Source organism: Chrysoperla carnea, chromosome 3 (assembly GCF_905475395.1).
Source record: "Chrysoperla carnea chromosome 3, inChrCarn1.1, whole genome shotgun sequence".
Taxonomy (NCBI): Eukaryota; Metazoa; Arthropoda; class Insecta; order Neuroptera; family Chrysopidae; genus Chrysoperla; species Chrysoperla carnea.
The window spans coordinates 16071977-16095930 of NC_058339.1; the positions used below are offsets into that span (position 1 = coordinate 16071977).

General features: G+C 28.0%; 5 protein-coding genes across 7 annotated transcripts; 3 read left to right on the forward strand and 2 right to left on the reverse strand.

Moving 5' to 3' along the window:
- Positions 1–585: 585 nt before the first annotated feature.
- On the forward strand, positions 586–4445 carry LOC123296396 (small integral membrane protein 14). Its single transcript, XM_044877861.1, has 5 exons — positions 586–727; positions 1825–1933; positions 2077–2122; positions 2252–2424; positions 4314–4445. Exons 2-5 carry the CDS (start codon positions 1850–1852, stop codon positions 4365–4367), a joined length of 357 nt encoding a protein of 118 aa, XP_044733796.1. The 5' UTR covers positions 586–727; positions 1825–1849; the 3' UTR covers positions 4368–4445.
- A 106-nt stretch (positions 4446–4551) lies between these two features.
- LOC123296391 (mitochondrial intermediate peptidase) lies at positions 4552–6685 on the forward strand (the record flags this gene model as incomplete). The annotated part of the gene is made up of 1 exon (XM_044877854.1): positions 4552–6685. A coding segment is annotated over exon 1 (2055 nt), but the record flags the coding sequence as incomplete, so codon positions are not given.
- Positions 6686–8059: 1374 nt separating this feature from the next.
- LOC123296392 (zinc finger CCHC domain-containing protein 8 homolog) lies at positions 8060–12019 on the reverse strand. Its single transcript, XM_044877855.1, has 4 exons — positions 10884–12019; positions 9405–9680; positions 8318–8676; positions 8060–8224 (listed from the first exon to the last, which is right to left on the reverse strand). The coding sequence occupies exons 1-3, from the start codon at positions 11952–11954 to the stop codon at positions 8326–8328; spliced, it is 1698 nt and encodes a 565-aa protein (XP_044733790.1). The 5' UTR covers positions 11955–12019; the 3' UTR covers positions 8060–8224; positions 8318–8325.
- A 1284-nt stretch (positions 12020–13303) lies between these two features.
- On the forward strand, positions 13304–15182 carry LOC123295885 (MORN repeat-containing protein 3-like). The gene is made up of 4 exons (XM_044877345.1): positions 13304–13448; positions 13539–13868; positions 14080–14267; positions 15117–15182. The coding sequence occupies exons 1-4, from the start codon at positions 13304–13306 to the stop codon at positions 15180–15182; spliced, it is 729 nt and encodes a 242-aa protein (XP_044733280.1).
- A 2586-nt stretch (positions 15183–17768) lies between these two features.
- On the reverse strand, positions 17769–22057 carry LOC123296393 (calcium release-activated calcium channel protein 1-like). Of its 3 annotated transcripts, XM_044877857.1 has the most exons (4): positions 21912–22031; positions 19617–19706; positions 19395–19534; positions 17769–18661 (listed from the first exon to the last, which is right to left on the reverse strand). In XM_044877857.1, exons 3-4 carry the CDS (start codon positions 19521–19523, stop codon positions 17918–17920), a joined length of 873 nt encoding a protein of 290 aa, XP_044733792.1. In that variant the 5' UTR covers positions 19524–19534; positions 19617–19706; positions 21912–22031; the 3' UTR covers positions 17769–17917. The 3 variants fall into 3 exon arrangements, with proteins under 3 accessions (XP_044733792.1, XP_044733793.1, XP_044733791.1); XM_044877858.1 differs by lacking the exons at positions 19617–19706; positions 21912–22031 and adding an exon at positions 19931–20012; XM_044877856.1 differs by lacking the exon at positions 19617–19706 and having other exon boundaries at positions 17770–18661; positions 21912–22057.
- Positions 22058–23954: the final 1897 nt, after the last annotated feature.

Genomic DNA, 23954 nt, shown 5'->3' on the forward strand with positions numbered 1-23954 from the left:
AAATTATAATGTATTTTAAATATTTTTTTACTCTTAAATACAGCATTTTTAAGCAGTATTTATATTTTTTACTTTGTTATAACGGTGTAAATAATGAATTAAAAATATAAAAAAATACATGAATATTCCCTATTGGCAGGTATACTAACTGCATTCTTTTTAAAAGTATTATTCATTTTTACTGTGCAGTATTTTGTGAAAGTTTTCATTTAATTCTCGCGTGTCGAGTTAGTCGGATAAATAAAATCGAGACTCAAAGAAAACCAAGAAAAATTTGCGATTAACAAAAAATAGATCGGCCTAATCACTTAGACGTACAAAGCAGAACTTGTTAACACTTGAATGTTGAAATTTTTTCCTGATAATAATTTGTAACTTCAGTAAAGTTTTCGTTTCTAAAAGGTCACCTCATTTAAAACATAAATTTTAAATTAGTTGAATTTCTCTTCCGCAAATAGGTTTTTAAACAATGATTTCATTCCCATGATATGTAGAACGCTCCCTATTTATATTCCATTTTAAACTGTACACACATACCAAATACCAAAACAAATACATAAAAATATTGTCAAATGTAAACGTCAACATTAAAGTTATATATTTGTATATAAAAAATTATTTTAAAAATAATAATAACACGTAATATAAACAATAATTGATTGCATTCAGTATTGATGCAAGCAAACTTAATTTAAAACTTAGTATATTAGTTAATTTTATTTAAGTTGTAAGTATTCTACTATCAATTATTTAGTTCAGAACCATATTGTTTAATAAGTTTACAAACAAATTTTGACTTTTCTTCTTTGGGATCAGGACAATTTTATAATATATTTTTGGTATTTAAATTCAAAAATTATTATAAAATTATGTAAGTACTAGAAATAATCTCGTCAATCGATTTGTATTTATAAATAATTCTAGTGATTATCTGAATGACCCTGATAACAAGTATCTCTTTTTTTTTTTGCATACGTATGAAAGTAATAACATTTTTAACAAAAATTTAACACAAAGATTGATCAATTGACAAAATTTCTGTTTGATAAATATAATTTTTGCCCATGATTTAACTCGATCGAATTGATAATCAATGGGCCTATGATCCAAGAAAATTAAATCGCATTTAAAATGATTTATTTATTGACTTAAAATATAGATAAAGCACTTAGGATTATAAAAATGTTCTACATAGATCGAATTTGTACCAAGCGGTTAATTGCTAACCGTTGCGGTTTTTATTAAATAATTCGAAAATCGTGGTTTTTTACAACTTCAAATTCAGATCAATTTCAATACATGGGATCCTCTATCTATATGTTATATACAGAATGTTCGATTTACATCTAGGCATATAAATATCACGAGTATGACAGAATACATGCGTTAAGCAATGCATCTAAGTGAGATACATATATGATACACTGTTGGAAGATTTTTCGATGTAGCAACTTATCGAATATTCGATATTAGGCCAATATAGAGACTTTTATAAATCGATTCATCTTTCGGTTCAGGCCCTCCAAGCTTTTCCTTGTGCAACTGTTTATCGACTGATATTTTACCACTGTCCCAGCTATAACTTATTAATGACCAGTCGAAAAATTCACAGTCATTTCAATGCTGTGAGTCCCCGCAATTACACTTAGCGATTTATCTAAATTTTAAGTCTGTAGTAAATTATTTTACGGTTAGTAATGCTTATTCTTGGATTAATGTAATTTCTACACAGAGTTCGGGATACATCTGAAAGGGTTGTTTTTCGAAACTATGTACCTTTATTTAACATAAATAATATTAACTGTACAAAATAATTGATTGTAGATAACTAAATAATATTGTCATAATTATGTCGGACGATGATGGATCCGCTATGGATTTATGTGAATGCGTTTGGGGCCATGAAATGGCAATGAGACGTTTATTGTCTTTAGTAAGTTTGATTCCTATATAATTCGTACCACAAGAGATTAATGTTCAGATACGAATGTGACCTACTTTGAAATAATCATTTGTGGTACAAAACTGATTACATGATCGTATATAATTTTATTTATAACTGATTCATGATTGTAGCTGCGGCAATCTCAATCTCTTTGCACGGACACAGAATGTTTCAATCGTAAGTATAAATAATTAACTATTATACGGAGTGAGCCAAAAATCTCTTTCCAATTTAAAAAAACTAATTATTGTACAGCTACTAATTGCCTTAAACATTTTATCTTGATTTGATAATTAAAATTTGCAGCTACATCTCAGCAACAACAATTAAATAATAACAATGCAGACGCCAACTTATTGATGATAAGTTTAATGATTGTTTTCGCTCTTGCATTGTATTTATTACGACCACGATCAATAACCAATTCCAATACTGATCATATAAAAAAACCTTCAAATCCCAATTCTGAATTTGGACCGGTAAGTTTCCTTTTTATACAAATTATAATTCACTATTAATTTTAAATTTGCATTTATATTAAGGTAGTTTGTTTGTTATCCATAACATTTAGTCAAATCAGCAACAATTTCTTTCAAAAAAAACTAACTAAACATTGAAGTTTTTGTTCTGAGTTAAAAAAATAATAAACTCTTAATTATTGACCGTTTCATTATTATGACCGTGTAATTACTCAAAGTTGATCAAGTTCTAGTATTGGTAGTTGAAGAAAGAAATCTTTTTTAACAGAGACTTTATTAGGATAATACAAAACATTTATTAAGGTTAAAAATAACACATTTTTTTACTTCAATGCATGTATATTATTACCGTGCATATAGTCCAAAACATGTTTTTTATATTTTTTACAATATTTTACGGAGCCAACACCCTTAAATTTTACAATATTTTACGGAGCCAACACCCTTAAATGTACTAATTTTTCAGTACACAGTTGGTATATTTCATAGATATAATATTATCTCTATGGTATATTTTAAACTTATTGCAGCATAGCCAATATCTAAAATATACAAACAAAAAATCACTAGATATATTTATTTAGTAACATAACATTACGTTGTATTGTGGTTATATGTCAAATATATGCCAAGCTGATAAAATATTTTTAAAACAATTTTATAAAATTCAAAAGTAATTTTTTTAATTCTTATCCAAGGTATGATGTGGCATATTGTAATTAATTAATTATATTAATGCGTCTTTTTTTAAATTATATTAATTGAATACGTAATAAATTAAAAAGTTTTTATTTACCTACATTATTATTAAAATTGACTTAATCAAGTATTAGTTATACAACCAAATTTTCTTTAATATTTTGTAAAAGTGCGACTAAATCATTGACTACCCATGTATGTTCATTAGATGTTATTTAAATTAAGATGATATGACAAATAATCAAAGAAGCCGGCGATTTCATCCTAATATCTCATTTAGAATTTCATCTTAATGTCTCAATTATTCTGTGTTTTTTTTTTTTAAGTGTTTAAATATTTGAGACTTACTTTTCAAATTTTGAGGGTGCATTCTATTAGAACTTGGGAAAATTAAACGAAAATAAAGAGTAAAATTTTATAATATGCACCGTAGTTTTTGAAATGTTGATGTCTAAACATTTAGAGAAATTCACTTATAGAAGAAATAAGACACATTTTCCATTCTTTTCATCACTTTAAATGTATTTTATAGAAAAACCGTCTTTATAATTTTCTTTATAGAGAAATATTTTTCATGTTTTTAACTAATGAATATTAGTTTTCCACATTAATTTTAAGAAAACTGACCTTATTACATAATAAATCATACCTTCAAAAACACTTCAATATAGGATTTACATGTCAGGTTAGGTTAGAGTGGCTGTCCTGGGGTGAGACACACTTAGACTATAGGGTCCGTTGTGATACCGTTAATGGGTTGGCCCATCCTCGCCCACTACTCCATGAACCATTTAGAGCTGTTTAAGAACAGCAGGAGGGCTTTGACGTCGACTGACTTTAGGTCGGAGAGGTCGTCAAAGAGAGGCTGGCTCAAGTAAGTCCACCTCCTCATGACAAGAGCTGGGCAGTGACAGAGAAGATGAGACATTGTCTCCTCCTCGTCACCACTGGGACAGCCCCTACAGTAATCGTGATACACTGCCAGGCCTAAGCGTTCAGCATGCCTGCCGCCCAGCCAATGTCCTGTGATAGCCGCAATTAACATTACATGTTAAAAACGCAAACTTTAACAGCTCAAATCTAAAAAAAGCTAGTCCTAATAAAGTGTAATTTTTTGGGACCGTCTTTAAGTACAAAATTTACTTTACTCGAAATTGTTATTAAAAATTGTATTAATTTAATATTTTTAGGATCCAAACGGACCATCATCACCACCTCCTCCGCCACCATCAAGTACATTTTGATTATTATGGGTGGGATCAAATAAATAATATAAATAAATAAATATCTATTAAATTACAAATATATAAAACTGTATTTATATATAAAAAAAAAAAAACTAATCACAAATTTTAAAATTGTTTATAAAAAAAATATAAATTAAAAAAACCTACTACCTAGTTAAATGAATTCAAATATAATTTAGAATAATATTTTAAATAATGACAATTATTTATTATTATTACATTCCAACATAAATTTTACAAAAACACAACAAACAAACAAAATGTTACGTTTAAATCGTTTCACCATCAAACATCTGGTTAAAAAATATTCAACATTAACATCAAATAAGAATACATCGTTGTCATTAACATTTAATCAACGACCAACACGTCACAAAGTTAATATTAATCAATTACTATTATCACCAGATCAATCAACTGGTTTATTTGGTTGGTCAACATTAAAATCACCCGATGGATTTTATATATTAGAAGAACAATGTCAAATCAAAACACAACAATTAATTACAGAAGCATTAAATCACGATCGTAAACGTAAAATGGTTGAAATATTCGATGATATGTCTGATACATTATGTAAAGTTGCTGATTTAGCTGAATTTATACGTTTAGCACATCCAAATTTTAAATATACAAATGCCGCTGAATATGCATGTATTAAAATCAGTGAAATTGTTGAACAATTAAATACAAATCGTAATTTATATAATGTTTTATTGGAACAACGTAATGTTCCACAAGAAAATAGTATCGATAAACATGTTATTGATTTATTTTTATTTGATTTTGAACAGAGTGGTATTCATTTAACTGACGATCAATTACGTAACTATGTTGTACAATTAAATAATTATATATTACAAATTGGTCAAAAATTTGTTAATAATACCGTACAACCACGGTTTATATCAAATAATATACCAAACATACCGAAAGATTTATTAATCAATGATCAAATAACTGGTTTATGTGCGGATTCAAATAATCCGTTAATACGAGAATACGGTTATAAATTATATTTACAACCTGATAAGGAACAAGAATATTTATTAGATTCATTATTAGATTCACGATTAAAATTAGCACAAACATGCGGTTTTCAAACATATTGTGATCGTGCTGTTAAAGCAAGTATTGTTGAAACACCAAAATTTATTCAAGAATTTTTATCAATTTTAAATGATAATATTAAATCACGTTCACTTTATGATTTTCAATTAATGCAAAAATCATCGAATTTATCGAAAATTAATTGTTGGGATGTACCATATTTAAATAATAAATTAAAAAAAGATTTACTACGAATTGATCATTACGAGTATGCACCATATTTTTCATTAGGAAATTGCATGGAAGGTTTAAATATGCTGATGCAATCATTGTATGGGATACAATTACGTAACGAGGAAACGGAACCTGGTGAATTATGGTCGAATGATGTGTATAAATTATCCGTTGTACATGAAAATGAAGGTGTTTTAGGTTACATTTACTGTGATTTTTATGAGAGGGAATTAAAACCAAATCAAGATTGTCATTATACGATTCAAGGTGGAAAACAATTAGCAAATGGATATCAATTACCAATTGTTGTGGTTATGTTAAATTTACCAATGCCACGATGGTCATCTCCAACATTATTAACACCAAATTTAGTTGATAATTTATTCCATGAAATGGGTCATGCTATGCATTCAATGTTAGCTCGGACAAAATATCAACATATAACTGGTACACGTTGTTCAACTGATTTTGCGGAAGTCCCATCAATTTTAATGGAATATTTCGCAAATGATTCACGTGTATTATCAAAATTTGCACGACACTTTCAAACGAACGAACAAATATCGGACGAAATGTTAGAACGATTATGTTTATCACGTAATTTATTTATTGCTAGTGAAACTGAAATGCAATTATTTTATTCGGCGTTAGATCATCGTTATCATAATTGTAAAGAACATATACCAAATAGTACAACGGCAACATTAGCTGAAACACAAAAAGAATATTATACATTACCATATGTGGAGAATACCGCATGGCAATTACGTTTTAGTCATTTAGTTGGTTATGGTGCTAAATATTATTCATATTTAATATCTAGAGCAGTTGCTTCATGGATCTGGCAACAATATTTTGAAATGGATCCATTTAGTCGAACGAATGGGGAACGTTATCGTAGAGAATGTTTAGCTCATGGTGGTGGTAAACCACCAAGAAATCTAGTAAATGATTTACTTAAGAAAGAGTGTACACCAAGTAATTTGGCAATGGCTTTAATAAATGAAATTGATTTAAAACAAGACAAACATCATTATTTATATAAAAAATTTAATTAAATAAAACAAACTGTTTACAAAATATGTTTTTATTTATTAACATAATCATAATAATCATTAATCCAGTCATCTTAGTCAAAAAAGGGGTCAATAATATTTGTACAAATAGTCCGATAAAGGAATGCATAAAATAGTCATTCTTAAGGAGTCCTCAATAACAGCTCCGATTTTTTTTTTTTTTCTAATGATTCTTCTTGTATATTATTTACAATCAGAAACGTTTCATAAATGGGAAATAACACAGGTCTGCAAAGTAAAAATTTTTTGTCAGCTGCATAAGATATGAAAACTCCCTCTTTCAACTTTGCTTCTGACAGCTTCGGGAATTTTGTATATAGATATTTAAAACAGTCTCCATCCTTTTGTAGTGATTTTACAAATTGTTTCATCAACCCCAATTTGATATGGAGAGGTGGCAACAAAACTTTTTCTGGCGGCACCAAAGTAGTATTGATAACATTTTTATCCCCAGGTTTTAAAGTTTCTCGGGGTGGCCAATCAGTTTTAGTCCAGTGCTGTCTTCTGGCTCTACTATCCCATAAGCATAAGAAGCATGGGTATTTAGTATAGCCTGCTTGCTGACCCAAAAGCATCGTGAGAATTTTGAAATCCCCACAAACCATCCGTTAATGGTCCTGATATTTGATTCTTTCCAGGATAATGGCCAAATTGTTAAAGTTAGTTTTCTTCCATATGCACAGAATACCCCATTGGAAGCGAAGCTAATTTATTTTTATTGTGCAATAATACTACTTAAAGACAAGTTTATGTTGTTATTAATATATAAAGAAATGCAATTTAAAAATTTTATATACTTTTGAAATAAATATACAGTGCAACCTCGATATAACGAATCTGAAGGGAATCAGTAAATATTCGTTATATCAAGTAATTCGTTAAACTGAGGTTTGTTATATTGAGGTTAAGTTGGTCTAAAATTCGTTATAAAGAGGAAAAAAGTGTGGGAACCTCTCGCGACATGAATTACATACTATGGAGTATACTAACTGTCATATATTGGTGAGACTTTATACGTTATATAAAGGTTTTGAATTGACGAATTTCGTTATATAGAGGTATTTAAATTTTTTATGTAGTTGAAAATTCGTTATATAGAGGCTGTTCGCAAAAAATATTCGTAATGTAGAGGTATATTTTATATTGACTCTTATGGACAATTCAAGGGGATTGCGAAAAATTCGTTAAATCGAGGAATTCGTTATATTGAGGTTCGTTATATTAAGGTTGCACTGTATTTATATTGATTTAAATTATATAAAATTTATTTAATTTTGAAATATAATTTCATACGTCAATATATTTTTTTTTAATGATTCCAATTTGGTACATACGTCAACATTATAAACAATTCAATATACAATCAAATTATAAACAATGATTTGTAAAATTACATCTTCAGAACATGCAGAACGATTTCCATAATTTAATGTACTTGTACTTAAACAATGATACTAAGGCGTTGTAAATAATTAAAGTAGTCAGATGAATGTACTAAAACAAAAATTTAAAAAGCATTAATTTTTTACTACATGTATCAATTTTTTATCTCTATCGATGGACTTTAACAATCAAATAAATACAAACCTATGCTACTACGATGGATACGGGTGTATATTTTTTAAAGTCGTCCTAACTTTACTTAATAAACCTTTCATTTTATTATATGTACCAACAGAATCAGATAAATTTTCAAACATAATTAATGGTCCCATATCTTTACTAAATTTATCCATTTCTGGTAATGTTCTGTATGTTGATACTTTTGATAAGAGTGGTGTACGAGCAAGTGTTGGTGTTGATTTGTTATCATTATTTGAGAACGTTGATGATGATGTATTATTATCATTATTATCAAAAGCGTCACTACTTTCTTGATTACTATCTCCATTTTCATTATCATTTTGATTATTGTCATTAATTTTATTTGTAGATGGTAATTCATCCTGATTTATTTATGTAAAGAAAAATTAATTAAAATGGATAATACATTTATACGTGCTGATTTTAAGAACAAACGCACTAAAAAAAAGGACACTAAAGCACACTGGAAAAAGGGTGAGCAGCTCTTGAAGGGGACACTGTCAATTAAACTATCACCTTCATAACATAGAGATCTATGAAGATTTACGCTTGTAGGGCCTATATGGAGGACGATGAAACCTCCATACATGTTATTTGCAAAACATAAAGCAAAAAAAATGTTGATAGCTGTGAAAATTTTTCTCATCTCTTAAGTAAAGTAGGTTAAGAAAAGAATTTAACTCGGATTCGTTATACTTTGGGCTATTTTATAAGTGACATTATGTATCTAGAACATTAAAAAGCGAAGTAAATTTAATATACCATTCTTTCATATTAATTAATGTATTTTCACACGTATGTAACCTAAAAACATATTGTAAACAAAATTTGAAATTTCGCTGTTGGCGTTTGCGTAATACCGTAAGATTTTCTTTCATCACAAAAGTAATGATTTTGGTACGAAAGACGACCAGCTTGAAGGGTGAATAAATGGTGACCTTAAAGAAAGTTATCATCTCTTTCCTTGGATTGGAATATAATATCCCTACTATTTAGTGCGTTTTTTCCAAAATAATCCATTATTATACATTAATAGTATCCTGAGATTAAGTGACGATAAACAAAATAATTTATTTACAAAGATATATACCTGGCTATTGGTATCAGTAATGTCTATTGGAACAGGTAATGGTTCATCACTATTTGGTATAATTTCCATTTCAACACTGAGTCTATCATCATCATTATCATCATCGTCGGTATTATCTGTTGAAATATCAATAATATTGTCTTTGTTTGTATCAATAATAATGCTGTCTTTATTAGTATTAACTGATGATGAATTCCTGCATTGATTTAAGTATAATATAAAGTTTTGTTTCAAGTGACATTCTTGAATCGGTGGCACTTTATATTTCCAATATTCCTTAAAATTATATTAATATATTATTAAACTTATCTTAAAATCTGGGTATAATTTGGATAATTTTTTATGGTATGTACTGAGTTTATTTTAGCCCTTAGGTCTTGTTAAGGTAGTACCTACACGAAAGTGATATTCCAAGAATTTCTCAAAACTCAGAATATAAAATATTTAATTCATAATACACTTGCTGTTAAAATTAGAAGATGATTTACCATGCCATACATGAGATATTAGCAATTAAAAGTGACGCAATTTGTACGTGTACATGGGAGAAGTGTATAAAAATACACAAATTTACAAATATTATATTTATTTACCAATGAATGACGTCCACCATCTCTATGAAAAACTAATATAATGTAGAATACTATATTTAGAAAATATATAAATAAAAATAAAAATTATTTACCATATAGTTTCGATAAAAAACTTAAATAAATAACTCGTTTTAGCGATGATTTTTGTGGAAAAGATATGAAGACTAATGTTAAAGGCATATGTCATAGTGTGTGTGTTTATATGTATACTAGAAACAGTAGTGAGGAACTACAGTCTTGTGAAAATAATATATGGTATATGTATAATAGTCATAGCACAGTTAATGCACTGAATGATAGTATTAGTCCAAAACTTTTTGACTGGACGGTCGCGGAGGAACTACCTTATTCGTGTTGATTACATTTAGGTAGTGTTTAATTGTGATTACATTGCATTTAACTTACATCAAACTAATAATTAATTGTTATTAATAATGGTCATATTAAAATAAATGCTATTTTGTTTCAAATATTGCAATAAATTATTATTTTATTAATATTTGTTGTTTTATTTAAAAAAAACTCCACTTTAATTAATTAGAAGACAAATAAATACAAAAAATTTAAAAAAAAAAAATGATAAACTGAATAGAAATATTTCGAATAGAACCTAATTCCCGCCTTTTTTTTTTAATAGTTCACTGTAAGTGCCTTACTCCAGGGGGCTTTTTGTTGACAACATTTCATGTACAGTTGCCTATCTATTTATGTAATAAATTATAATCTGTGCGTCAAATATGTATCTAAATCTAAGCACATATAAATTGATCTTAATATCTATAAGGAATTTAAACATGAATTCAACTGAAATGTATACCGAGTATTTAAGAAGTTAATTTTGTTAGTTATCACGATTTTATTAGTATTGTAAAATAAAAATACTTACATCTTTCATATCCTTCTTTAATGGAACGTTAAATCCTGGATATTCAATAATCATGGAATCCTTGACAATAATATTTGATGTATCAATTGTGCCATTATTATCAATTGTACTCTCGTTTTGATTATCAGTAAACATTGATAACGTATCATTATGCGTAACTAACTCTTGATACCATCCAGGCGGATAACCTAACATTCTCATTTTATAAATATGTAACGGTATTTCTTTCGATTTTAAACCTAATGCATGTCGTAATTCTCTAGATAATTCACCACCTGGTTTAAACGCAGCAAATCGACTATCATCATTATCAGCAACATGATAACGTTGATTATGTGTTTGAACATCTTTAAATTTTTTCCGTGCTGCATTTATTCGCTCCCAATTTTTAGGGAGTGGACAATCTTTTAAATTATGTTTAACGCCATCCTGATCACCACAATTAAAACAACTAAAATTACTTATGTTATTTTTTTGATTTTTTGGCGCTGATAATACATTATATTGAACATCATCAGTATTATCAGTTAAAACATTTGGTGTTGTATCTAAACATATCATATCATCAACAACAACTGGACTTTCATCAGTACAATTATCAGATAATATTATTTCATCAACATTTTGTGATTCGTCATTAATTTCTATCACTTCTACTTCATTATTATCCGGTATCTTTTTTTCAAATACTTTAATCGAAGTCAATTGACAACTAATATCACTATCTTGAAATGTTTCTTTTAAAAATGGCACAATTTGTTTATTATATTTATCAGCAACACTTTCATTTTGATATTTAATTGTTAATAATGGTGTTTTATCTTCGATTTTATTTTGTTGCTCTTCTAAATCATGTACTTTTTGCTTTAATTCATCAATTTGTTGTAATAAATCATTGATGTATTTATTACTTGTTGGTAAATAATTAGTGAGATCATTTGTTTTTATTTGTATTTTAGTTGGTGGTTCATCATTCGAATCATCGTCATTTGAATCATTTGTAAATGAATTTAATGTAGAATTATTATCATTTGACGACCATCTGGTTCGTTTTAATCCATTTGATGACATTATTCAATGTATATAAGGTTAGAAAAATTTAAACAATTAATTTACCCTTTAATATTTAGGGTTTTGTTTGAAAATAAAATAGTAATAATTATAGCTAATTTAAAATCCGTTATGTTGCACTTGCTTGTGTACTAATAAATTTCTTTATACAAATATAATTTGACAACTTATACAAATAAGTGACGGCTTCACTTTTTGGAAAATTGGGTACATGTTTTTTTATTTAAATAATCTTATTTACAATGGTTGCGTTCAGCAGATGTAACCACTAAGCAAAATGGCGATCCGTGCAGTGTAAAGAGGTGTTTAGACTATCAACGAAATTGGACAAATAGGGAATATTTATGTATTTTTTTTATATTTTTAATTCATTGTTTACACCGTTATAACAAAGTAAAAAATATAAATACTGCTTATAAATGTTGTATTTAAGTGTAACAAAATATTTACACTTAATACATTATAATTTTGAGATATTTAAACGCAGTTTTTTTGGCGCTCTCTGTTGATGACGTATAAGTACGTGATCTGTCAAATTTGACAGTTCAATGTATAATTTACACTTTAAAAAAATGAATTTACAACACAGAATTTACACTCGTTATTATTAAGTTTTCTAATAAAAAGCCGTAGAATAGTATAATTTAATCAAATATCATATAAAATGTAAGTAATTAATATCATACAGTATATCAACAAATTTGACAAGCCCGTACTATGATGTCACGTCCGTATAAAAGTTTGAATTTCCATTTTAGAAATTTTTAAATGCCCTTATAATGGTTTAGTTGAAATGTCCAGCCATTAAAGTTACGGAAGAAAAATATTTGAACCAAATTTAAATTTCATGAATATTCCCTATTATTAGTACAACATGGATAGATTTAGATGACAGTATATTCCATTTCCAATTAATATAAAATAAATAAAGATATTTTTAATTTTATCCATATTTTGCGACTATTTTGTTTGTTATGCTTTCGCGAAAAACTACTGAATAAATTTTGATGAAACTGCACCGTATTATAATGTATGCATCAGAATATAGAGAAAGAGTCCGTTGCAAAAAATCGTTGCGATCGCGCAACAGAATTAAATGTTTTTGAAACTACGTTGCTGTACGTAACTACGCACAGCAACTATTCGATCGATTTTCCAATAAGAGATAAATTTTCATTGCCTAATGATGTTATATTTCAACTTGCTTTTTAGGTCTGATCAGCGGAAAATAGTATTTTGTACTACGACATATCACCTTACATACGAACAATTTAAAAAATTTTTTTGTATCAAACTCTCTCATATTTACTTTAATAATTTAACAATGTTATTTATTGAATTAATGAAAAATGCCATTTTTACACAATCATAAGAAACCCAAAGTGTGGTGGGTATCTGCATATGCTGCTACCAAAAAAACGGGATTACAAAATACGGTTTATACAGTTTCTCGAGATGTATATGTTGGTGAATGGGCCAATAATGTTTATCAAGGTAAAATTAAAACTTAATTAAAATTTTTATACTAAATCTTATGATTCCATTGCCCATATTACTATTTTCTGACTTTATTGAAACTTGAAGGAAAAGGGCGTTTGATTACAAATCATGGTACAAAAGTATATGAAGGTGATTTTAATAATCATATTCGCGAGGGTTATGGCACTTATGCGAAATTGGCCAAAGATAAAATATCACATCAATTATATTATGTGGGTGAATGGAAAAATAATAAGTTTCATGGTAATGGTACTAAATATTATTACAATGATGATGGGACTAGTTCTATGTATATTGGAAATTTTGTAAAAGGGAAACGTAGCGGTTATGGTAGAATGTGGTATGCAGATTGTTCATATTACGATGGGGATTGGGAGAATGATTTATATAATGGCTTTGGAATGTTTGTTCAAAGTATGTTTTCTTATATATATTGTGGAAGCGGAGCCTATGATAACATAGGCACATTTGATCCGATATTATTGGGATTTTTTTTGAAACCCATTAATTTTGGGTCATTCTTTTCAGCTGTGATATCAGTTTATAGCTAGCTATCTCTTATGTACTATCAAGATAAAAAAAACTCACAGTATACGTGATAGATAAATAAAAATTATTTTTACAGCCAATGGCAACAGGTACGAAGGGGAATTTAAAGCAGGTTTGAAACATGGGAAGGGTCGATTTTATCATTTAAATGTTGGTCAATTACAAGAAGGGTTATGGATAGATGATATGTGTAAAGTCAGTACCATAATTATAATTCCATTTAGACAGTCAGCTTTAAATCCAACGGAATACCCAATACCACCGGTAATTAAAAAAATAAGTTTAAAGATAAATTGGTATATATCCTATTATTATTTCCATTATTTAAATTGTCCACTTTCTTGAGAGATTCGGAAAGACATTTTTAACTCTCAAACTTAAGTATCTCCTGGACAAAAATGCACCGATATACATAAACTAGATCTTGAGAGTGGGTTTGATACACTCCTTTAAAAAAAAAAAAAAAAATATCAAAACAAAATAACTTGATTCTGTGAGTGAAAATCGGGTGATTATCAATACAGGCAATAGAAGAAATAGAAAAACAAAAATAGACGACTGTTTATGTTTAGTTTTCCAAAAAAAGATTCCAAGAAATCTGGTTACCTGGGAATTTGTAACTACGTATTCGCTCCGAGCGTGAATTTCGTTTCCATGACAACGATACACTACTTTAATTATAGAATTAATGGATGCATATATAATTGTGTGGATTGCATTGAAAACTTACATTTAAAATTTAATATTCTTGTTTCACAAATTTAAATAAATAATTACGATAATTAACATTTGAAAAATAATATTTGTACAATTTGATTTCTTATTTTCACAATTTTTAATGCATTAAGTTTAATTAATTAGTGTTTTTCAATCATTTTAATTTGACAGTTTCTATATCATTAACATGTAAATAATTGCAAATTAGTCATAACAGCCCACTTTATCTCCAAAATTTTTCACTTAAAGCGCTGGCATCGATTTTATTATCCCTACCATGACTACGCACACAACGAATAGTTACAAGCTAATAAATTGGCTTTAATGGTCATAAATTTTAGCTTATCGGATTTATTAACTTGTTTTCTGATTATAATATTCATCAACATTGTTTAGGTTAAATTAGTTGATCCAGAAGATATCATCAAAAAATCAATGGAAGAGCATCAAAAACATAAATAATGTAACATAAATGTATAAAAATTTAAAAAAATTATTTAACTACTAGTAAATGATTTTTACTCTAACTCATGCATCATTTTATTATTTTTTTTGTAATATTTACTGTGACATTTATATACTACTCAAAAGTATTAAAGGAAAATTAAAAAAAACAAAAGATTTTACAATTTCAAACAACTGTATTTCTACGAAAAATCATCCCCCCAAAAGCTATGTAAAATTTCATGTTTCTTGACTTTTTTTCTTGACAACGGCCAAAAGTTCACAGGGCTCGAAAACACACTTTGAAGTTCCCAAATTTTTCCTTTCTAAACTAAGTCGGGTATATATGCTTTGAGCATATGCATAAACAAAAATGTATTAAAAACGTTTATATAAATAATGTATTTTATTTGATATAGATATACAAATATACTACTAAACTAATATTTTAAGTATTTACAATATATTTTGATATAAATTTTATAAATAATATAAATTCTTTATTTATTTAATAGTAAGTGAGATTCCTTCAAATAAAATCATGTGAAACATATACCTATTATTTACATTTACTTTATTTATTGTCTTTTAAAATTTTTTTTTAGTAAGGCATCACATTATTATTAATCAATATGAAAGTCTTAACGATCGAATTGTAACGAAACACTGATCATTTTATTGGAAATAAGTATACTCTATATATCATCAAAATCGTATCAGTTTAAAACCTTCTAAGTTTACTCATCACATGCAATGTTATACTAATAACACTTAGAATGTTTTAAATGGTGTGATTTTAATGATATAGAGATAGAGAATACATATATAAATTTGATAGGTACTACGACTTATCACACCTTCAATCCAACACTGATACGAAGGATATTACACATCTAGGGAGAAAAAGTAAAGAATGTCTCAGATGTCATGTTCATTAGCCGAGGATCACAAGCATGGGATCTGAGACATTCTTTGTTTGCTTCCGTGGTGTGTTTAGCACAACGGGACGAAAGTTAACACTTTCCGCCCGGAGAGAAGAAAAATTGTTTTCATTATTTAATTCGTTATCTGGCAAGTGACATCGAAAAACAATCTTTTTCAAGCGACACGATGAATGTTTACGGAAAACATAGTGAAAAATCAATATTTATTTATTTAATAAAATTTTTTGACGTTTCAAGTTATTTGTGTACATCCTGATAAGTACGAATGTTAATTCTAATAAAATATAGATAATTATTTTCTCGAATTAGTTCCATGCTTTTTTTTTTTTTTAAAGATAGTAGACAAATAATTGAAATTTTGTCGTTGATCAGAATTCACGAAGATTGTGTTAGCGATCTAATTTATTCGAAATTTGAGTTCGGATATATGATATATCTTAAAACATCAATCAACCATTTTTATGTTGTATGAAAATAAGCATTCATTTTAATTATTACTATTTAAATATTTGATATTGCACTGATTAAACTGATTAAACTGAACCTAATTTTTAGATTTTATTTAAATCAGAAACAAAATTTTGAAACATACGACGTCTTTATAACATAAAATAGTTCAGATAAATAGACAAAGAGCTAAAATAAGTGATTGAAATAAACTGTAAAAAGAGGTAGATAAATAAGCAAACTAAAATTTTACATAATTCTATTAAAATTTAAAAAAATCGTCTTAAGGATGCTTGTAATTGAACTAATGTAAGTGCATAATAATAAATTTATACGGTAAAATAACGAAGAAAAAACAAAAACTATAAAATATGATACAATAGTAAGTTAATGTGGCTAGAAAAGTGGTAGGACTAGACAGTCCAATTATATAATGGTTAATTTCTACAGGTACAATAAATATAAAAAAAGTCACCAAAAGCTTTTCGAGAAGTAAAAAAATTATTAACCACTTGAGCTGGAGTAGAATATTATGTATGTCTGTTTTTATTTGTTCCAAATTTTGATGGTGTGTAGAACATCATTTTTATTTAAGGCTGTTATGTACAAATAAACATTCTTTGATTGGGGAGAAACTTTATAATTTTTTTTAAGAATCCTCTTAAATTTTCATTGGTGGAAAAAAAATTGTAAAGAAAAGCGCTCAATTAACGAATTTTAAATAAATAAAATAAGGGGTACTATATCGACTTACAGAACTAATCTAAAGTTTGGCAACCATCTTGTTAGCCATTTATAATATATGAAGTAAGAAGAGTAGAAAACAACACACCAGTGTTGTATAGCAATCACATAGCCAGTCTGATTTGGGGTATCTATTGACAGCGATCATGCTTTCTCTCATATGTGGTATGATCGCTGTCAATAGACACACCAAACCTGCCTTGCTATGCGATTGATATATAACACAGCTGTGTTTTCTTTGTTTTATGCATAAGAACGTCATACTTCATATATTATAAATGGCTAACGAGATGATTGCCAAACTGTATAGGTAGATAAGTAGGTATGAATTTATTAAAAATAATTTTAGTTGTTTAGTTTAACTTGATTAAATTGATTAGCCAATTAAACATGATAATTGTTTTGTTTGAAAACAGAAAGATTAAGATAAAAATTTATGAAATAATTTAAAAATTTAATTTTAAGTACATTAATTACGATCAAATAAAAGTGTTTAAAATAAGTAAATATCTACAAATAAACTTGGAATAATTAGAATTAAAAGTCAGATAACATCCTTGGGAGTTTATTGAACTGCACTATTAGGTTTAAAATCGAAAATAAAAAACATGCGTAACACTAGACAACATGTGTATTAATCAATTGATTAATTTCATTATAACCAGTACCAGGTCTAGTGGATCCATTATTTTGTGATAACAACAAGTCATCACCACCACGTTCAATTTGTTCCTTAATTAACTCTAATTCACGTATACCACTAATTGTCGTCTCATATTTATGTTCAACTAACGATCGATAAAAATGTATTGCAAACGCTAAAAATATAACTAATACTGGTATCAAAACAATTGATGCAGACCATGCAGCTGTTTTCGAGAAATCATAAAATTTGACCCAACATAAAATTGCAATTTCACATAAAAATAATAATAGACCTAATAATGTTGAGAATGCCCATGCTGTCTCAATATACCAATGTAAACGTTCATGTGGTGATTCGTGTACCAACGATATCGAATGTAAATTACAGATAGCATCAATATTTGGTAAAATACATGTTGATATCATTAATGCTAACATATGTACAGCAACGAGTAACGTTGTACAGATAGCGAATGCAACTAACACTTCTTGTGGTACTTTTGTATCGCTATTTAATTGTACTTCAACCATTGCAACCATTGCAAAACCTGATAATAGTGCAGATGTTTTACTTGATGCTTTTAATTTGGCACGACTTAATTGTAATTTACGCCATGATAAATATGAAGGTGTATGTAAACCTTCACCACCGCCTCCACCATTTCCACCGCCTCCATCATCCATTTGTGACATTCTTACTGATGAGAATTTATATTGCTAGATAGAGAACAATGTACTACTATTATAATCATTTTTCTTACTTTTTTAAAGGATTACAAAGTTTGGAATGAAAAATATAATGGTTTTCAAAAAGAATTTTGATTGATTGAAATACTTGATTTTTATAGTCCGGATGGTAACGAATATTTTTTGATAACTTTGGACTTAATGATAAAGCGAATTAGGTACATATATCAATGAGAACCCAAAGCCGATTTTAGTCAATAGTCTCCGCAGATTAACCCATACAGAGCTAAAAGTTGTTTACCTACAAGGGATATATTTCAAATATGTTATGAAAATGCTGTGAATGGACGGTTTACAACCATTGAGGGTGGGTATGGGATTAAATCACTATAATGAACATGTGTACCGAATGGATATAAGGTTGGTTCCACAAACTTTTTCGCTAATGTACATGTTACCTACATTCGATGCTACATTCGCTGTATCGCTTTAAAGCAACAAAAATTAAAACCGTATATCTTTTCTTATCCTTTTTTTTTTTTTCGAGCTTTGTACTTAAGATATATTGCGAACTATAGTCTCGCCCTTTGTGAGTGAATTATGCGCAGTTATCGGAAATCTTAGTTCGATAATGTAAGTGTGTTTGTGTATAGAAAAATATAAACATTTTCGAACGCGAGAATTTTTTCTAAGTAGGATCAAAAAATTCTTCTTAGTCATTTTATATACTAAAAAGTCTTGCAAAAATATATATAATGCTTACTCTATTATTTAACAGTAACGATTGATTATACCATGAACAATTTCCTCCACTACTTTGATTGCGCCTTAACGGATTGAAAAATGCACCTGAATCTCCTATACCTGCCGTACTTGTTGACCAAACAGACATTTAAATTGATCCTAATATTTAAAAAAAAAAAAGAAAAAAAAAGCAGTTTCAATTATGTATAGTTCGATATTCATATAAAATTTAAATAAAAACCTGATAACATTGAAAAATTTACTGACTTTAAACTTGTTTAGAATGGCCTTACTTTTGTTGACCTTTTGAGTCATACAAATAATTCCAAATCTAAAACAGTCAATTCGATTAACAATAAGTTACTTTTATAAAATTTTACAAATTTTCTTTAAATCACAAAAAACATATGTGTTTTCGAAAAAAAATAGCGGGATATTTAAACAATTATAAAAGTAATAAGTGCAACACAATAATGTTATGCAACATAGACAGATTAGTTTTTCAATGTTATTTTGGTTAATGCTTTAAAATTTTTGGAAACAACAAATACAAACTTTATAAAAACAACACACAATTGAAGTTAAAATTTAGATATTTGTTGGTGCTTCAAGCTAAGCAGTAAGTAAAAAAAACTGTTTATTTGATTAACTATTGAAAAATAAATGACCTAATCAACTTTATAAATTAAATTCATCAATTTATATAAATTAATATTATGATCTCAAAATTTATCAGACACATTTGTACAAATATTCATTTAAATCTTCATATGTAATCAACATTGTGTATATATTATTTAGTACGCATGTGATTATCACCTATGGAAATATAACCGGAAGTAAAAATGTTAGTAGCATAATTTGAATATTAGACAGAAGAGGTATAAACTAATTATTAAATTAAATACCACGATACTCGAAATAAAAATAGATGATATCGTGGTATTTATTTCAATAACTTTGTCTCAACTCGACGTCAACAAAAATTCATTCTTATAGGTATAAAATAAACTATTATTGTTATTCAAAAATCGGCTATTTTTTTGTATTTGAATTTCCAAATTCCATCAGACATTAAAAAATTAAACGTTCAAAAATTAGGAGTTTTTGAATAAACAACAAACCAACTCGAACTAACTGTAGTGATAGACTAATTACGTCGTAATCTAAGTCAGTTCGTTAGATATACGAACACTGTTGATAGTCAATTCATAGTTGTGGAAACTGGCTAATTTATACAAATTAATCAGACGTCCAGGTTCACCGAGCCCGTTCGCCAATGTGTGGACTCGATCAACTTGCTCGGCGAGTGGGCTTGCCAGTGAATGGCGTAATTAAATTTGGTTAAAAGTAAGAGTTGATTCTTTCTAGGTAAAGTCGACCGTTACTAGTCTTTACAGTATAAGTTTATTAATACGGAAGAAGTTTTGAAATTTGAGAAACATATACATACTAGTCAAGTTAACTGTAGCTAGGTAAAGTATACTCTCTACTAGTAATTCTCGCAGCCAATAATAATTGCAATTACAATTAAGCGCGCAAACAATACATGTTTTGTTTATACTATTATGGTTAAAGCTGGCGTGGGACTACGAATGTTATGTATATACATACTATTATGATTATAGCATTTATTAGAGAAATGAAGACAGCTAGCTATACACGCCTATCTTATCTGGTCTCTCTCTACTGCGATTAATCGTTTGGGTGGCAACTTTACTTCTATGGTAGTATCTCTATGGTTTGGCGTGAGTCTCGATTAACATAATTTGGAGATAATTAGCGTGTAAAAATCTTATCTAAGTTTTTTGAACTGTTTTCAGGTGATCTTTTCTGAGGATTAGTCAATGAACGTAATCACAATCTTAGCCAAAAAGCCGAAAAACCTGCAGACCATTGCTAGCTCAACCCCATGCAATCACAGGGTTAACAGTTAAAAATGGATAAGTACGTAATTTGTTACTTCAAATCTACAACCGGTTGGCCATGCTTTTGGGTTTGCGGGATTTTTTTGGCTTTTTTCTTAACTCTGTAATTGTGTTCGTTCACTGAATTCTCAGAAAATCTGAAAAAAGCTCGAAAAACTTAGATAATAATCTGTTCACACTAATCATTTATTCCAAATTATTTTAACGTGAGACTCATGTTAGACACACGATAGTGCCCGAAACCTCACCCTAAAATTTTACGGTAAATTTATTTCTTAACTTGAACGTTTTGGCATATTATGCAGTGCCAAAATATTGTTAAGAAGCAGCAAATTCACATATTACATGAAAGAGTATAAATATTAGAGTTAAAATTAAATAATTAAATCATTTATTAACATTGTTTTTTACACAATATGAAAATCATATGTTAACATTCTAGCCGATTGGTTAAAGCTTGTTAAAAAAATTTTTGTAAGGACGTGTAAAATAACCTTATCTAGTTATAAAATATATATCTTGGAATTATATTTAGTATATATATTTTTTTAGTATATATTTATATATATCTTAGAATTATATTTAATATAAAATTTTTTATAACGAACCTTTTTATTTATTCCGCTAACCATTCTTAATTATTGCTTAACCATAACATAAGTAAATAATTAATTAATTATAACCAAAAATTACGTAAATTCATTTATTTTTTTCTATATTGTAATTAAATGTCAATTAAAATTTCAGTGCTTATTTGTAGTGTTTTTATTTACTTGTCAATTTATAATTTATTTATATTAATCAGTTGGCAATACGAATTGACTTAAAGTAATGCAAAATGCTTAAAACACTATAGACATACGCTACTGTACATAGATGGTACAAACAAAATATGTAAATGATAAACGCTTACTGTTGAAACAATTTGTACTTGGAAATCTATAGTATTACTAGCAAATAACCGCCCGCTCTGCTGGGCAATTCAATCACGCTATAGCCCTCACTTATCCTCCCTTTTGTTCACAATTTTATGGATTTTAATTTTTTGTTTTAAGTTTTGCCCATGATACTCACTTACCATTACTCGCTGATAAATGTTAAGTATCAGGTGGTACAAATTGGAACTACTCAAAAAGCGGTCTACTTCCTTTTTAATAGTACAAATTTTTATCGCCAGTTGGCGGAATTTATCTGATTTGAATATCTTTATTGGTCTTAAAAAATTGTAAGTACAAGTATATCCATCTGGTAGTCCAAATTTTAACTACTGAATTCGGGTCTTCTTCTGATTTTAATCAGTACGTATTACTTTTGCCAGTTGGCGAGTTGCAACTCCCAGTTATCAATAGGTAAAATCATTAAATTAACCTGATTTTTATACTTTTTGGATCAAAATTACCCCATCCACTAAGTTTCATCAAATTCCAATACAAAATTTTTTTTCCGATTTTCTCGATTTTTTCAAAGGGGTACCCCTTAAAAAATTGCAAAAAATCGAAACATTTTTTTAATCTCCAATTTCGATAAAACTCAGTTTATAAGGTAATTTTGACCCAAAAAGTACAAAAATCAGGTGCATTTGTTGACTGGTTCAATATTTTTTGAGATACGGACTAAAATCGATCCAAATATTGCGATATTTCAGAAACCTTGCATCCAATCAATAAATTAACCTGATTTTTATACTTTTTGGATCAAAATTACCCCGTCCACTAAGTTTCATCAAATTCCAAAACAAAATTTTTTTTCCCGATTTTCTCGATTTTTTCAAAGGGGTACCCCTTAAAAAAATTGCAAAAAATCGAAACATTTTTTTAATCTCCAATTTCGATAAAATTCAGTTTATAAGGTAATTTTGACCCAAAAAGTACAAAAATCGGGTGCATTTTTTGACTGATCGAATAGTTTTTGAGATACGGACTAAAATCGATCGAATAATTGGGAAATCTCAGAAACTCTGCATCGAATCATAAAATTACCAAGATTTTTATACTTTTTGGATCAAAATTAACCCATCCACCGAGTATCATCAAATTCCAAAACAAAATTTTTTTGCGTTTGAAAATTAATGCACTGTAGATAATGGGACAATTTTTGGGACCACAATTTTCAACAATTGCAAGAAATTGAAATAAAAATAAAAAATGTCACTAATATTTGTATTCGTAAATTTTATTAAATGAAAATATATAAGATAACAATTCTTCATGATTTTTTTATTATTTTTAAAAACATACGATTTGAATTTTCTTAGATATAAATTTTTTTCTCATTCAAGAGCAAATTTTTATTAAATAATAATGAAAATAATTGAAAGATATGATTCAAATTGCCTGTTTAAATTTATAAAAGAATTAAAAGATTAATTCTAATTAAAAATTTGAAATCTATGCGTATTTGGTACTAACTTTGGTAAAGACTAAAAACACAATAATTATATTAAAATGTAATTATATTATTTTTAAATAATTATTCTCGCATTTTGCTGATTCATATCCTTTTAAAATTCAATTGTATTGGACTTTATAATTTTACAATATAAATCGGCTGATAAAATACACAAACAACATTGTATACAGAGTGTCATATGAACAATTATCTATCTCATTCACTTTTTTATTGGTGTTCTTGACTCATATGAAAATGAATAA

What these genes read in the sequence shown, in the direction of transcription:
- LOC123295885 (XM_044877345.1), top strand. Translation starts at nt 13,304, where the DNA reads ATGCCATTTTTACACAATCATAAGAAACCCAAAGTGTGGTGGGTATCT. An exon ending in GGCCAATAATGTTTATCAAG is followed by an intron (nt 13,449 to 13,538) that starts GTAAAATTAAAA and finishes TGAAACTTGAAG; the next exon opens with GAAAAGGGCGTTTGATTACA. An exon ending in CGGAATACCCAATACCACCG is followed by an intron (nt 14,268 to 15,116) that starts GTAATTAAAAAA and finishes AACATTGTTTAG; the next exon opens with GTTAAATTAGTTGATCCAGA.
- LOC123296396 (XM_044877861.1), top strand. Translation starts at nt 1,850, where the DNA reads ATGTCGGACGATGATGGATCCGCTATGGATTTATGTGAATGCGTTTGG. An exon ending in TGAGACGTTTATTGTCTTTA is followed by an intron (nt 1,934 to 2,076) that starts GTAAGTTTGATT and finishes TCATGATTGTAG; the next exon opens with CTGCGGCAATCTCAATCTCT. An exon ending in CCAATTCTGAATTTGGACCG is followed by an intron (nt 2,425 to 4,313) that starts GTAAGTTTCCTT and finishes TAATATTTTTAG; the next exon opens with GATCCAAACGGACCATCATC.
- LOC123296392 (XM_044877855.1), bottom strand. Translation starts at nt 11,954, where the DNA reads ATGTCATCAAATGGATTAAAACGAACCAGATGGTCGTCAAATGATAAT. An exon ending in TAAAGAAGGATATGAAAGAT is followed by an intron (nt 9,681 to 10,883) that starts GTAAGTATTTTT and finishes TATAATTTTAAG; the next exon opens with GAATATTGGAAATATAAAGT. An exon ending in TTACTGATACCAATAGCCAG is followed by an intron (nt 8,677 to 9,404) that starts GTATATATCTTT and finishes TAAATAAATCAG; the next exon opens with GATGAATTACCATCTACAAA.
- LOC123296393 (XM_044877857.1), bottom strand. Translation starts at nt 19,523, where the DNA reads ATGTCTGTTTGGTCAACAAGTACGGCAGGTATAGGAGATTCAGGTGCA. An exon ending in CGTTACTGTTAAATAATAGA is followed by an intron (nt 18,662 to 19,394) that starts GTAAGCATTATA and finishes TTCTCTATCTAG; the next exon opens with CAATATAAATTCTCATCAGT.